Here is a 15177-nt window from a genome sequence, read left to right on the forward strand (position 1 = left end):
ATCAAATAAGGTAGAAACTTGAGCAGAAAGATAAGAATTTAATGTTTATAATTTATGGATTAATAAAAGGAAATTTTAAAACCTCTTTGAGTGAATGCCTAACCATATATAATACACGTCAATTATATGAGGTAAGTATTATTAACTTATTTCTACAGAAGAAGGAACTGAGCCCTGCCGAGGCCACATGTAGTAAGCAGCAAAGCTGGAATTTGAACCAGATCTTCCAACTCTATTTCTTTTTCTAACTAGATTATAGATGCTTTTGTTACTATTTGTAACATAAGATATAGGAGAGAGTAGATCTGAATTCTATATAACCAGCTGAGAAAAGCACATTTGAGAGGTTTTTCTCCTGAGAGGTAATTTCCTTCTTTGTGGAGCAGAATCTCTACTTTCTCCATCTACCAGTGAATGTTATGTTCACTGCTGCCATTAGGTAAATGTTAGGTAAATGCATTAGTCAGGGTTCTCCAGAGAAACAGACCAATGCCAGTCCCGTGATCTGCCATCTGCAAGCTGAAGACCCAGGAAGGTCGGTAGTTCAATTCACCACTATCTTTTCCTGAGGCGAGATGAGATGTCCCAGCTCAACAGTGAGGAAGGGAAAAGGGGGTGAATTTCTCCTTCCTCCACTCTTTGTTCTATGAAGGCCCTCAAGAGATTGACTGATGCCCACCCACTTTGGGGAGGGCCATCTGTCTTATTAAATCCAGTGATATAAATGGTAATCTCATCCAGAAATACCTCACAGATATACCTAGAAATGTTTAATCTGGGCACCCTGTGGACAGTCAAGTTGACCAATAAAATTAATCACCACAGTAAATATAACTAATAGTGACAATAAATGACATAATCATTAGTCTGATTACCTTGGAAATGTGTGGTTTTTATGCCTTGGTATCTGTCATTTTCAGTTTTATATAAGGCACTCATCGTACTTCTGGAGTTCCTTAGCCAGGTCTGCTTTCCAGGCTGATATCTGAGTCTTGCTTGCTGTTGGAAAGCTTGGCATATTCCCCAAACTTACAGAACTGTATTTCAGAGTTAGGTGTGGGTGCACTGAATCCTGTGCCTCTATGGACAGTCACGTGTTTGGCACACCCAGTTGAAACCTTCTCAATTCAGAAAACATTTTATGTCATGAATCTTGAGTGTAGGAAAAAACTCTTGCTTCCATAGTTATTTTTACTTACAATGTGAACACAATAGTGCATTTTAACATGGCAAAAGAAAAATTTTTTGTGACTCTAACATTCGTATGTTAGAACAGAATAAATTGTATTTTTTATAAAACAAAACTTAAAGACAATCTTATTTTTATACATTTGTGTAAAAAGTAATTATTAATTTTAAGTAAAATAGTTAAAATAGAGAATTGCAACTTAGAGACTGGAAATTCGCAAGTCAGGGGTACTAACTAGTGCATTTGTTGCTCTTGGTTCCGAAGTGGGGGTGGTTGTGAAGCAATCTGTCACTGTCTGTGATTCCACCGGTGTCCCAGGCTATGACTCAGGGAAAGGTCTGCAGGACAGAAGGGGCGTGGTGTTCGGAAGGCACTTCCCGCCCCCTAAGCCCCAGTGTTCAGTAGACTGGGAGAGGTGACACAACTGGATGGCACCTACGGAAAAGGAGACTTCAGTAATTGAGGTGTCTGAATCCTTTCAAAGTTCCTATCCTGCCATCCAGGACTTGGTGGCTGTTCTTTTCAAAATAAAGACATCTTTAGAACCACATAACAACTTAACAAAAATATGTGATTATAAAGCTTGCTTTCCTGGAAGTTATCAGTAGCTGAAAATATATTAGATTTCAATTTAAATTGCCACCAATACAGCTTGTAAACTATAAAATATTACAGAAATAAATGGGTATATAACTAACACCAAGGTTATATATGCATACGTATACACACTTATATGTACATAAACTTGTATACATAGTGCTTTGAAGAAATGTATGTACATTTTGTTGTGATTTATTGGAGTTTCATGACTCATACCTCTCTCATCCTCAGAGCATTTGGCAAAAACCTCTATTACGGACTGAATGTGCCCTCTCCACAAACTCATGTTGAAGTCCTAATCCCCCTGGGTTAGATGAGGTCATGAGGGCAGAATCCCCATGATGGGATTAGTGCCCTTGTAAGAGACCAGGGAACTTACTCTCTCTCTGTCTCTGTCCCCCACGTGAGGAGGATAGAGCTGGAAGGCAGCTTTCTACAAATGAGAAAGAGGGTCTCGCCAAGAACTGAATCTGCTGGCACCTTGACTTTGGACTTCCCAGCCTCCAAAACTGAAAAATAGATGTGTGTTGTTTAGACCACCCAGTCTGTTATTCTGTCATGGTAGCCTGAGCGTACTACCCCTGAAAGACATTTTCATTGAGGGGAAAGTTTGCTCTCCCATTCTTTATGTTGGTATCGCAAGTGTTGTAGGTCGCGGGGACTCTGCAGGTCGTGGTGTGTGCAGAGAGCCTGCAGGCTGGATGCTGATTTTGGTATTGGCCACTGCCCCGGTTTTCTGAAGCAGCCTTGGATGGGGGTGAGGGTTAGCCTTTGTCTACTTACGGAGGACTTAGCCACAGTGTGGGAGGCTGGAGAGGGGACAGAGGAACTACCTTGTCAGCCACCAGTAGTGGGGCTTGCAGGCAACACAGCCCAGTTTATTTTATAATTTTGTTTCAGTCTGATTTTCTTTATCTAGGACAAGTTTAGATTAGAAACATCCGACCAACAGCAGACATAGTCCTGTCAGCACTGTGTTGGTGCTGTGCTGAGCAGCCTTGACCTCATTTTGACAGACAGCTGTCACATGGCACAACTGAAAGGTAAAACCTATTTCTGGATGTTTGGTCACTTGCGTGTGGACTCTGAAAATGGCATGTATGTGTGCCCACATGAGCTCACATTTCAAAGATGTGGAAGACCCAGCTGCTCTGTGGCCTTTTGCTTTCCTTGTTTACCTGGGTCCTAATTTGCACCGAGGAGAGAATCTGCTTCCTCTTCTACCCCTGCATTTGCTCTCTTGAACCGCAGCTTTGGCAGTAGTCTTTGCTCGGTGATACTACGTCTGAATCTGGATAGACCTGGGCCTGTTTTCCATTCCCAGTTTATGCATTCTGTTTTTTACCATTATGGTTTCTGGATTGGATGACCATACCCTTCCCCTCTGCATGAGGAGAGTGAGAGGTTGCTGTAAGGCAGAGCTTCCCAAGCTTCCCGGTAGAGATGTGTCTGCTGCAGTCAGCCCTTCATCCACTAGGCGGGTAGATGGCTACCAGGGCAGCCGGAGAGCCTCTTTGTTTATCAGAGTGTGTCATGGGTGTGTAAATCTTATCACCTTGTATGGGCCCTGCCTTGTAAGGGATTATTAGGGACAGGGCATTGGTGATTGACCCTGTCTACTCTAGGGTGCTGCTGAAAAGGAATCATGACCAGAGGTTGAAACTGGTGGCTTTTCCAAAAAAGAAAGTCCAGCCAACTTCAAGGCCCACAGTGACACTCCAGAAGCCTGCACGGGTCAGGCGGAGGCAGAGGAACGGAGCATAAGGTATAAGGGGAATTCTGCTATCCTCCTATTTATTTATATACGGTACTTACGAGCTCTAAAGCATCACTCTGTATGTTACACTGTCGTGGTGTTTTCCATGTCAGAGGACTTTTTGCATATAATCTTATTCTATTCTTTGTGGTAGGTCGGATGGTTATGTCATCTTATGGAGAGGACTCCGAAGTTAAGTGCTTGAACCAGCTGCAGAACTTAGGTCCAGAGTCTCCTAGCCCAGGGCCCGTTCTCCTACATTACATAGATTCTCATGTTTATTGTTTTATTTCAAAGTGGCTGTCTCATAGAAGGAGGAAAGAAGCCAAAAGTAAAAGTGTATCTTTCTTAATCTCAGAAAAGAACCTATATCCTTCTATAACGATCTGCTGTGATGACATTTGTTTTAATTAAATGCTCAAATTGATTCTGGATGAGATGATTGTGAGTAAATAGAGGATCACACACATCACAGACCAAAGTGACAATAGTGAGAAGCTTCAGCTCACCCAGTGGTCAAAACCTGGTTGTGATAATAGGACCTAGAAGCAGGATGCAGGGTTAAAAATAATTTTCTTGTTTCTTTGCAGAGCTGGTGTCTCTTAGGTAGGCCTCCACAAATTAAATACTGCAGGTGTGTCGGGAAGACAAGAAACACACAGTTCACCGCTTACAAAATTGTATAGACTAGCCACGATAGCATTAATAGTCAAATTTGAATATGCTAATTTGTAAATTTGATTAGATTTTTTTCTAGCTTTGAAACTTGAACTCTTTAAAAGCTTTCCTGTGTGCTGCTGAAGCAAGCAAAGTCCTCATTTTAATGTTATGCTAATTTTAAATGTTTGGAAGTGACTTCAGCACAGTTGACTTAAATTCAACTAAAATGCTTAGATGTTTTTCTTCCTAAAGTGACTGTAGCAGAAGGATGAAAAATTGCAGTTCACCTGACTTAAACCTTTTATCCTGTTCCTTTCTTTTGATAGGCATTTTTTCCTATAATCTCTGTGAGAATTAAGAATGACCAGATTCAGAATGATTTAGAGGTTCTGAAAATAGTACTGTATCTCTCGGTTGATATGAAGTTAAACTTCTAATGAGAGACTACATGCAGGTTTTTATGTAAACAGTGTTTTCTGAGTTGTTGAAAATAAAAGACCAAAAATTTTTTTCTTCAGCTACCTGTTTACAGTTTCATTTTCCTACATAGGCACACTTGTATCACCACCTTAAACTCTCAGATATGGGCAGTGTTAATTCACTGACTTAATACACTGCTACTGAAAATGTACTGTGTGAAAATGGTAAGGCTCGGGCATTGGAGCAGTAGGGGACGATCAGTGGACATATTCCTCTGAGGAATTCCAATGGAGAGCCACTTAAACATTTTATACAAAAATATGTTGGACAAAAAGCAAATAATTTTCATTTTCTTGTATTGTACTACAGATGATTATTATACAAATAAAGAAAATAATGGCTCTTGGCTATGAGCCTGTTTGCTGGGATGGAACCCAGTGGCTTAGTAGTTTAGTATTTAGCTCTTTGTTTTTCTTTTTCACAGCTTTATTGAGATATAATTCACATGCCATAGTATATTTAGAGAATTGTACATCTGTTGTCGCAGTCAATTTCAGAACATTTTCATTACCCCAAAAGAAACACCACACCCCTTCGTCATCATGTTCCAATCGCCTTATCTCCCCAAACTCTGGGCAAACACTAATCTACTTTAAGTTTCTATAGATTTGTTTATTCTGGATTTTTCATGCAAATGAGATCATATAACATGTGGTCCTTTGGGACTGACTTCTTTTAATTAGCATAATGTTTTCAAGATTCATCCCTGTTGTTACACATGTCAGTGTGTCTTTTATTGCCAAGTAATATTCCATTATGTGGATATACCACAATGTGTTTATTCATTCATCAGTTGATGGACATTGGGGTTGTTTTCCACTTTTTAACTATTATAAATAATGCTGCTGTGAACATTCACATGCATGTTTCTGTGTGGACATGTTTTCATTTTTCTTGTTTATGTACCTGGGAGGAAATGCAGGATCCTATGTAACTGTGTTTAGCCATTTGCAGAACTTCTGAACTAGGTTCCAAAGTGACAGCACTATTTTACATTCCCACTAGTAGTTTATGAGAGTTCCACATCTTCGCTGGCACTTTTTATGTCTTTTTTATTATAGCCATCCTGATGAGTATAAGGTGTTATTTCATGGTTTTGATTTGCATTTCCCTGATGGCTAATGATGTTGAGCATCTTCTCTTGTGCTTATTGGCCATTTGTATATCTTCTTTAGAGAACTGTGCATTCACCTCCTTTGCCCATTTTGAAATTGGCTTATTTATCTTTATTTAATTGTGACAAGTCAATAACAATTCTTTATATACAAATCATTTATCAAACATATGATTTGCAAAAATTTTCTTCCATTCTGTGGGTCTTCTTTTTACTTTCTTAATGGTGTCCTTTGAAGCATAGAAGTTTTTAATCTTTTTTTTTTTAAGATTTTATTTATTTATTTGACAGAGAGAGAGACAGCAAGAGAGGGAACACAAGCAGGGGGAGTGGGAGAGGGAGAAGCAGGCTTCCGGCTGAGCAGGGAGCCCGATGTGGGGCTCGATCCCAGGACCCTGGGATCATGACCTGAGCCGAAGGCAGACACTTAGCGACTGAGCCACCCAGGTGCTCCTAGAAGTTTTTAATCTTGACAGTGTCCAATTTATCTATTCTTTTTCCTTTGTTGTTTGTGCTTTTGGTGTCATATCTAAGAAACCATTTCCTACTCCAAGTTCACAAATATTCTGCCTATGTTTTTCTCTAAATTTTTTTGTAATTTCAGATCTTACTTTCAGATCTTTGATTCATCTTGAGTTAATTTTTATATATGGTGTGAGATAGGAGTCCAACTTAATTCTTTTGCATGTATATATCCAGGTGTCCCTGCACCATTTGTTCGCAGGTAATTAACTTCAATCATCAGATGTTTACCCTGTAGTTCAAAGTGGTAAATGTCAGCACTATGTTAGAAGATGTAGTTTGCAGTACACAAGGATGACTCTTCACCATCCAGTTCCATAGCAATGCTTACATTTCCTTAATGACAGCATTCGAGCAGAGCCCCTTAAAGGTTTGTTTGTTTTCCTGTGTGTGTGTATGGGGATAGTGATATAGATATGGAGGATAGTGGATTTTAAAATTCACATAAACCTTCATTTTTTGAGTACATAGTTTATACCAGGCATTGTACTAGGCTTTGGGAATACAAAGAGAAGCCTACGATAGAGCAGAATTCCAGTAAATAATTGTTGAAGGACTGGAGAAAGTTGGATAGAAGTTACATTCCCTGCTCTCTAGAAATGGACAGAAATATAAATAATATGAAATGCCATAACCGAGGCATAATATGTGAAGCAAGATAGGAACACAGGGAATTGAACATATAATTAATACAACTGATTAAAAAAGAGTCGAAGTGGAAAGCAACTTGCAGATTAGCTGGTAATGTAGCTGCAATTTTGCTACTTTTGAAATGTTTTTAAAAATGAATTATAGGCATTTGGTTCTCATTTTCCGTTATGACCTCTATTTTACTTTTTGGCAGAGTAGGTCTTTGCCTTTATTACCAAATATAACTGCAGAAGAGACGGCTCAGAAAATCACAGATCTAATGACTTTCTTCTGTTCGTGTTATACTTCCCTGATAAATTGCTGTTAGTGAAAACACAGCCATTTTAAAAATGTAATCACATTTATTCCCTTTTACAACTTCTTCCAAGGTCCTCTTTATCTTTCCAAATTAGAAGTGGAGGGGTAAATAAATGCGACTTCATGTTTGTTTTTTAGCTCATATAAAATTCTTGTCTCGTTTTTTGGGCCCTTGAAGACTAGGTAAGTGGTACAGTATCGAGAAAATCATTTCCAAAAGTTTAATGGAATTTATTTTTTAACCTAATACGTAGTTTGTCAATTTAGAAAAAAGAGATTACTGGGGCGCCTGGGTGGCTCAGTCAGTTAAGTATCGCGCTCTTGGTTTTGGCTCAGGTCATGATCTCAGGGTCATGAGATTGAGGCCCTCATTGGGCTCTGCACTGAGCACGGAGCCTGCTTGAGGTTCTCTCTCTCCCTCTCCCTTGGCTCCTCCCCTTTTTCTCCCCCCTCCCTCTTTCTCTTAAAAAAAAAAAGAAGAAAAAAACAGATTACCTCTTTAAAAATATTCCGTTTCAGAATGGCACCTAGTATCTGTGAGGTCATCTAGATATGAACATCAAGCATGTGGGCATTCTGAAAAATCATACTGTACATTGTGATTTTTAAGCTAACAGTAGCAACAAAAAGCACTGTTTTAAACCTACCCTCTGTTTTCTGTGAGGCAAAGAATCATAGTTTTTACTGTCACTGAACAACTGAAATTTGTTGGTGCTCATATAGGCTTAGCCTCAACCTGCCCTGACAGGCCTACACAGTAATCTGTTTGTAGAGGAATCATAGTCTCTATTTCCACGTATTATATTTCACACAGTTGTTATAAACAAAAAAGAAAATCTAATTCTTTATTGCCTGAGAACAGATTCTTTGATAGATAAGTGAATTTGTTTTGAAGTCACCGTTGCCCCTTTGTTTTGCTATACTTTTGAACAAAAGAAAGAGATCTGTGTATTTTTAATGAATTAACACCTAAATCTATTTATTAAACTCTTGTTATATTGGCCATTCTTTATTTATTTATTTTTTTTTTTTAGAGAGAGCTGGGAGGAGTAGTAGAGGCAGGGGGAGAGGCAGAGAGAATCTTAAGCAGGCTCCACACCCAGCATGGAGCCCAACGCATGGCTCCATCTCACGACCTTGAGACCATGACCTGAGCTGAAATCAAGAGTCCAACGCTTAACCGACTAAGCCACCCAGGAGCCCCTAAGACTTTTAATTATTTACAAGAGGAATGAATCCTGTGAATCTTAAATTGGCACATGTAATAGTTTATTTCCTTGCATATCCAGGGTAAATCTTTGGTGGACATTTAACATGAGAATATCAAAAATAGAAGGGATCTAAGAGACCGTGTAGTCCAAATTTTCTGATTTTCTAGATTAGGAAATGAAAGTCCATAGAAGTGACTGAATTGACTTGGGTTGCATATCTCATTAGTGATGAGACTTACTACAAACAGTAGGATCTCAAATAAAAGTAATATTCTTCCTGTAGTTTGATTACATTCTGTTGCATATGAATCCACTAGATGAGGGAGATACACTCTGCATTTGACTCCTCATACATCTGACAATTTTATAACTCAGGAAACACGGTCTAATTAGTTAGTGTGGATATGGACCTCTGCATTAGGTCTCCATGAGAAACTCCTATTTTAAAAGCACTTTTACAGAAGAAAATTGGTCACCCTTATTTGATTATTCATTCCATGTTTAACAGCCATCACTCTCAGGAAGATTTCTTTATGTCAGAAGGTTTCAGATTTGGGGTCCATGAATCCCTAAGGAATCCATGTTATGCAGGTCTCTGAACCCCTTGAAATTATGTGCACAATGTAATTCACAGCTTTGTAAAATTTTTCAGAGAACCACTACCCAAAATCAACATGGTTTCTCAGCCTACAGTTTAGCAGCATTTCTTTTTGTGTTCTCTTCCTTGGAAGACATTTTCTATCCTCCATATTATGATTCTGCATTAATTTGGAGATTATTTCTCCTTCCAAATGAAGAACTTCAGATCATTTTAGCTTTTCTCACAGACTCTTCCTCCCCCAACATTTTAAATCATATTTATGGCTGTCTTTTGAACATTTCTAAATTCCTTGTAAACCTGAAAGGCAAGGAGCTCAGAATTAGAAATCCTATATGCATGAAGATTCAGTTAGGAGCTTAGATCGGCTGACTGTGGTGTCAGAGGGTTAGGGGCCGCAGAAGCAAGGCTGCTGAGATAGATCCAGGAAGGTGGTTCCACTAAGGTAGACTAGGCAGACCCTCGTCTAGTTCAAAACTGAGGGTAAGGAGCCCAGATAAAGCTTAAAGGATTGGGCACATTTCAAAGTTCAAAGCATAGTAAATAGTTGCTGAATAAAGGGAGTCAGAGGGCTTGGGGGCAGGAACATAACTCTTCTGAATCCACCGTTCTAAGGCTAGTGTGACTGCAGAGGTGGCCAGGAGAAGGAGAATCTGGGAGACAAATATTTGTATTGCGAGGTCCAGTGGCCTGTCCCCACGTGAAGAGTCTCAGTGGTAAAAGACTGGTTGATTTTACTAAGAAAGGTGGCAGTTTGTTCACATGCACATTTTCTGAGGATTTCACCTTTGGGTCTGGGCTAGACCAAGCCCCCTGACTCCCAAGAGATGTGAGTAATGGAAACAGTGGGGTGGAGCTGACAAGCTGTAAGATACAACGTAGGTTATCAAAATCAGACTTTTCTGGGAATCTGATGAAAACCGTGGGCTTTCTCTCCAGAAGGAAGGCATAAATACATATCATGTAAACAAGAAAAGTATACAATTTAACCTTCCCTGAAGCTCCTTCCTGGTTAATAATTCCTGATTGAGAACGGTGTTCTCTATTTCTTACCCGTTGGCTTCCTGTCTTTGATTCATGGTTTATGTAATTGTGTCAGTTTCTGTCTGAGCGATGCTGAGGAGGTTTGCGCATATAGTTTCCACACGTGAGCCAGAAGATTAACGGGGAGACAGCAACACTGAGGCAGGATGCTGGCGACAATAACTGTGGAGGGGTCCTGGGGACATGGTGAATTTGGGGGATAAGAATTTTGCCAAAGAAGGTCGGTATCCCCTTCTCACTCGGTGATTATTCCCCTGTTCCTGTGCCAGGATCTAGGTTTGATTTTACTAGAAGCAGTTCCTTTATGAATAGTGTAAGGAGGTACTGATCCCGAACCAGTTAGTTTTCTCTGGTTCTTACTAGAGCAGCAACTGGTTCCCAGGATGGCAGGCCTAGGTCCTCCGGCCAGGAGACCTCCGCCAGGAGAGGGTGGGACAGTAGAGCAGGAAAAATGGCCACAGCCTGAACTTCACTCCTGGCTGTTGATGAGCATATTGGTGATTTTACTCATCCATTTCCAGGGGCAGGCCCACTGACTCTATCTAGAATTGTGAAATATGTAAGACTGAATTTAGAGAGTGATTATCTGGATAATCCAGGTTGAATAAATCCCCATTTACCAAAAATTGTAGGTCCTCTGAGACAGAGTACTTGAATTATCCAGTTAATCCTATGTTTATATACCACTTAGAAAAGGAAAAAAAAACCAAAACAGTCTTTTTGTTCTTTTTTTAAGTTACAGCAAAAAAAAAAAAAAAACTGTTTGGAAGAAGTGATCCCCAAATGTATAAATATTTCAGTTTAAAGGTCTATTAAATGTATAAGAATCTAGTCTCTTTTGCTTTAACTGTGTTTTGTTTGTTTTTCTTTTTTTCTCCCTTTACTTGATATCTTCAAATCCTGACTTTCCTTGAGGCCCAGTTTGGCGCCTATCCTGCCCATGAAAGAGAGACAGTAGAGTTACTCAGATGACATTTTGGGGTATAAATGAGATACTCCAGTCTTGCCTTTAGCAGAGGGGCTGGAACATAATAAACAATATATCTGTTAGCTACAGTGGATGATAATGGTTATGATAATGCCTTTCCCAAATACCTGATCAACATTTAACCTCCTTATTCTCTAGCTATAAAAAATATTTAAAGCCTCTACCACTTTTTGACACTTACTATCTTAGTTAAGATGTTATTTTATCTCTACAATGAGATTGCAGACTCTTCGAGAGGCCAGGATAGGCAATACAAAATTTGCTAAATTGGTTTGAAAGTTGGCATTTACTGGCTTTACAAGTCACATGGTCTTCATTTTAATTTTTTTTTTCTCAACAGAAAATGAAAACACTAGCAGAAAGGAGGAGGAGTGCCCCATCTCTTATCCTGGATAAAGCCCTACAAAAAAGGCCCAGTACCAAGTAAGTGAATAGCCTTGCATTACACATTTGGTATGTGCTATGTTTTTTAATTTTTTTTATGTGTGAGGTTTTTTTTGTTTGTTTTTCATCAGCATCAAAATTCTCTGTTTAATAATAGAAAATATGGCTTCTGTGCTGAAAAAAAATAATATTTAATAAGGTCTGTGTTTTATGTGACTCAAAGCCTTTTAGAGCTGTTCTGTGTGATCAGTTGCTTTAAAACTAATTCAAAAATCTCCTATCACCTAGTACACAAATGTGCAGTCTACACATGTTGCTGAGGTTCATTTATAGAAACAAGTAGCAATCAGAATACTAAAAGATGAGTTATTTTAACCACCACGTATCTTGGTTATGCACAAACCTTACCTTATTTTTTATCATAAGTTGATACCTGTGCCTGGGCATGAGGAAAATTTTTGCCAATTTTAGATATGAAGAAAGATAACCAAATTGAGGTTATAAAAAATGGAATACTGATTTCTTGTATGCATTATTAAATTAATTAGTGAATTAATCTGTAGAATTTGAAGTGGAAAACAAGTTAACTCACTATGGAAATGACCATTTCACCTATTAAGACTAAATCCCATTTCAATAGACATTTTAAGCAAGTCTTTCATAATATGCAGAAATTGAATGAATATTCAGTCATTAACTTATTCATTAATTTTTAAATGGCACTTTAACCAGGAGGGGTTTTTATGTTCAAAGGAATCCTGTGATGATTTTCCTCTAATCTGTGAATCCTTTTATATAAAGTGAAGTCCTTATCACCTTTACTTAAAATGAGGGTATACCTGATATTTCTATGAATAATGTGCTAACTTAATATAAAATCTGTATGAAGGCATGGTGGGTTTTTTTTTTCAGTGCCAAAAATAAATTATAGAACCAAATCCCAATTAGTGAAACTTCCAAAATACTTTGGTCACTCTCTTAGTACTCAGCATGTTCTCAGACTCAGGCAGCTCCCCCACCTGCCCCTAAAAGACACGTACTTTAGGCATTGGGTTGATCAGATCAGGAAATGTAAATTACTTTTAATAGATGCCTAATCAAAACTTAATTAGGAAGATACTCTTCTTCCAAATAAATAATACATTTGACTGCCTATATAAATGACTTCTGGATTATTTGCCTTAATGTATCTTTGCATTAGTGTGGAAAAAAGAGAATGGTAATATTTTCACAGTTTGACCTTGATTATCTAGAAAAGTTATAAGTATTTTTTGGGGGAGGTAGAGGAGGCAGAATTATTAGTACAACTGTATATATAGATATATTATACATATAAAAATAGCTTTATTATCTACTTTTAAAAAACAGTTTTGGGTATAATTTCTTATTGGAAGCTTCTAGGATAGATGTGTCCTAGGCTTTTCAATTATAAGTAGACCTTATATCAGAGAATCTTTAGCCCAAGATCAGGGGTCAGTAGTGGCCCACTTACTCCCAAGCCTGTGAGAATCTGTAATAGTATGCATGTCGATACTTAAAGTTCATGTTTGGAAGTTTGGAATTTTGTGGAGCATTTGAGTTTATCTCAGCGATTTAGTGGGCAATGGCCAGAGATGGTAGACATCATGTAATGCACAGGGTATCTTGCACGTCAAAGAATTGTGGGGTACCTACATGGCTTTGAGGGTCTCATGCATGGCATGTTTGTGAAGGGTTGTCTCTGCCTATAACCTAACTCTGTTTTATATATAAAGACAAAGTATTTTTATATACTTTTGTCTTAATAAAAATTTTCCAGAAATGCCACTAGCTTGCATATCAAAAGATAATAGTACTTTATATTATTTGGGATCATTTCAGAAAATCGTTTGACTTTATTTCATTTTCCTGTACTTGTGTTTTACAGTTTCTTACTATCCAACGTCTCTTAAATTTAAATATATGAATTGTAAGTAGTGTAAGCATCTGACTACTTCACTGTCTTTTAGTATAGTCAATCAGGAGCATACACCTATTGAAATACATAATTTATTAATTACTTTTATTTTATTTTCCTTTGTATTACTGTTAGGGCATTTTATTGATACTTTTGAAATTCTGTTAAATATCTGTGAATTTCATTTCAGGGTAGAAAAGGAGGAATGGAAATGAATACATAGGTGTAGATGTGAGTGTTACACTGGGGAATTGGGTCTAATAAGTTTGAGAAGGCAGATGAAGTACCAGGTCTGTAACACTGACAACACTTACCCACCTTACCGGGATTGTTGTGAGTTAGAAAACCAATGTACTAATACACAGCCATGTCCTTCCCCATTCCTGCCTTCCCATTACCTCTGCAATAATTAGGGCTTACATTAGAGCCAGTTCCCCAAATTTCTGCCTCAGAAATAATGAAATATGATGGACTTGTGTCAAAATAACCAGAGGAAAAAAGTATATTTAAGTTGAAGTTGTATATGTTTTAATCTTCAGTTTATTTCTTATGAGTTTCTCCAGGTCAGTAAAGTGAATGCATAGCGCAGGGGAACAGGGCCTTCATCTATCATACAGAAATAGTGCTTTTACTCTGTGTAGTGTTGGGCGGTTAATGTGTACAAAAAGAAAGCTGTTGGGTGTTGAATGTGTACAAGGTTTTTGTATGTAATGTTATCTCTGGATTGGAAAGAACCATAAAGTTCTTCTAGTCTGGTGGTTTCCAAAGTTTTCTAGTTAGTGTTCTGCAGTGGGATCCAGACAGCTGCATAATTGTCAGAAACTCTTCATGGTTGATTCCAGTACCCCCTTGGTGGAGAACCACTATGACAAGCTACAAAAGAATCCCTTTTTTAAAAGAGTGCTTTTAGGGAAACCTGGGTGGCTTGGTCAGTTAAGTGTCCGACTCTTGATTTCAGCTCAGGTCCCTGATCTCACGGTTGTGAGATTGAGCCCCGCATCGGGCTCCATGCTCAGCACTGAGTCTGCATGAGATTCTGTCTCTCCTTCTCCCTCTGTACCTCCCTACCCCCTCATACATGTGCTTGCACTCTCTCTCTCTCTAATAAATAAATAAATAAATAAATAATCTTGAAAAAAAAGAATTTTGCTTTACTATCAGTTGCACGCAGGAAACATGAAAATCTTCTAAGTCCAAGCTGATAGCACACTTATTTCAAGTAGAACTTTGTACGATAAAATTCTAGTACCTAAAAAGAATCTTTACTCTTTCTTTACATGTAATATCATGGGAACTAACCTGTAAAAGAAATAGAGTACTTTAGCACTTCATATTTCTTGAATTAAATACACAGTCACCATAGCATTGCATATTTCTTGTATTGTACCCTTACTTGATTTTGGCTTTGTGACAGAATGTCACTGTTTCTACTGTGGTTTCCCAGTAAGGTGTTGCTTAGTAATTAATGATGATAAAATTTTTGTCCAAAGTTTAGCAAACATCCACAGGAGATTTAAAAGAATGGCTTCATTTAATAGCTGTTGCACCTCAATTTTTATTAAATTTAATGAACAAGAGCTAGTTTTAAAAGAGAGGGAAGACTTCGGTTAATTGATGAGTTAACTGTATGTGTTGAAGTTTTATCTCCAGTGTTCTTGGATCAGCCCTTACAATACATAAGGAGGGGTGGTTTATAGATTTTAACTTTTCTTTTTTGTATGTGGATACCATTCAGATCAGCGAGATG

General features: G+C 38.2%; 1 protein-coding gene across 15 annotated transcripts in view; it reads left to right on the forward strand.

Annotated features, from left to right (window-relative positions):
- Positions 1–15177, forward strand: part of ARHGAP20 (Rho GTPase activating protein 20) — a 133998-nt gene that overhangs the window by 8156 nt on the left and 110665 nt on the right. For 11 of the 15 annotated variants that reach the window (XM_078059021.1, XM_078059024.1, XM_078059015.1 and 8 more), the window contains exon 2: positions 11451–11533. In XM_078059021.1, the coding sequence (XP_077915147.1) occupies positions 11454–11533 (80 nt within the window). In that variant the 5' untranslated portion in view covers positions 11451–11453. Of the gene's footprint in view, positions 1–2708; positions 2833–3414; positions 3555–10169; positions 10343–11450; positions 11534–15177 lie in introns of those variants that run through there. The other 4 variants (XM_078059023.1, XM_078059027.1, XM_078059017.1 and 1 more) reach the window with 3 other exon arrangements.

Source organism: Halichoerus grypus, chromosome 11 (assembly GCF_964656455.1).
Source record: "Halichoerus grypus chromosome 11, mHalGry1.hap1.1, whole genome shotgun sequence".
NCBI lineage: Eukaryota > Metazoa > Chordata > Mammalia > Carnivora > Phocidae > Halichoerus > Halichoerus grypus.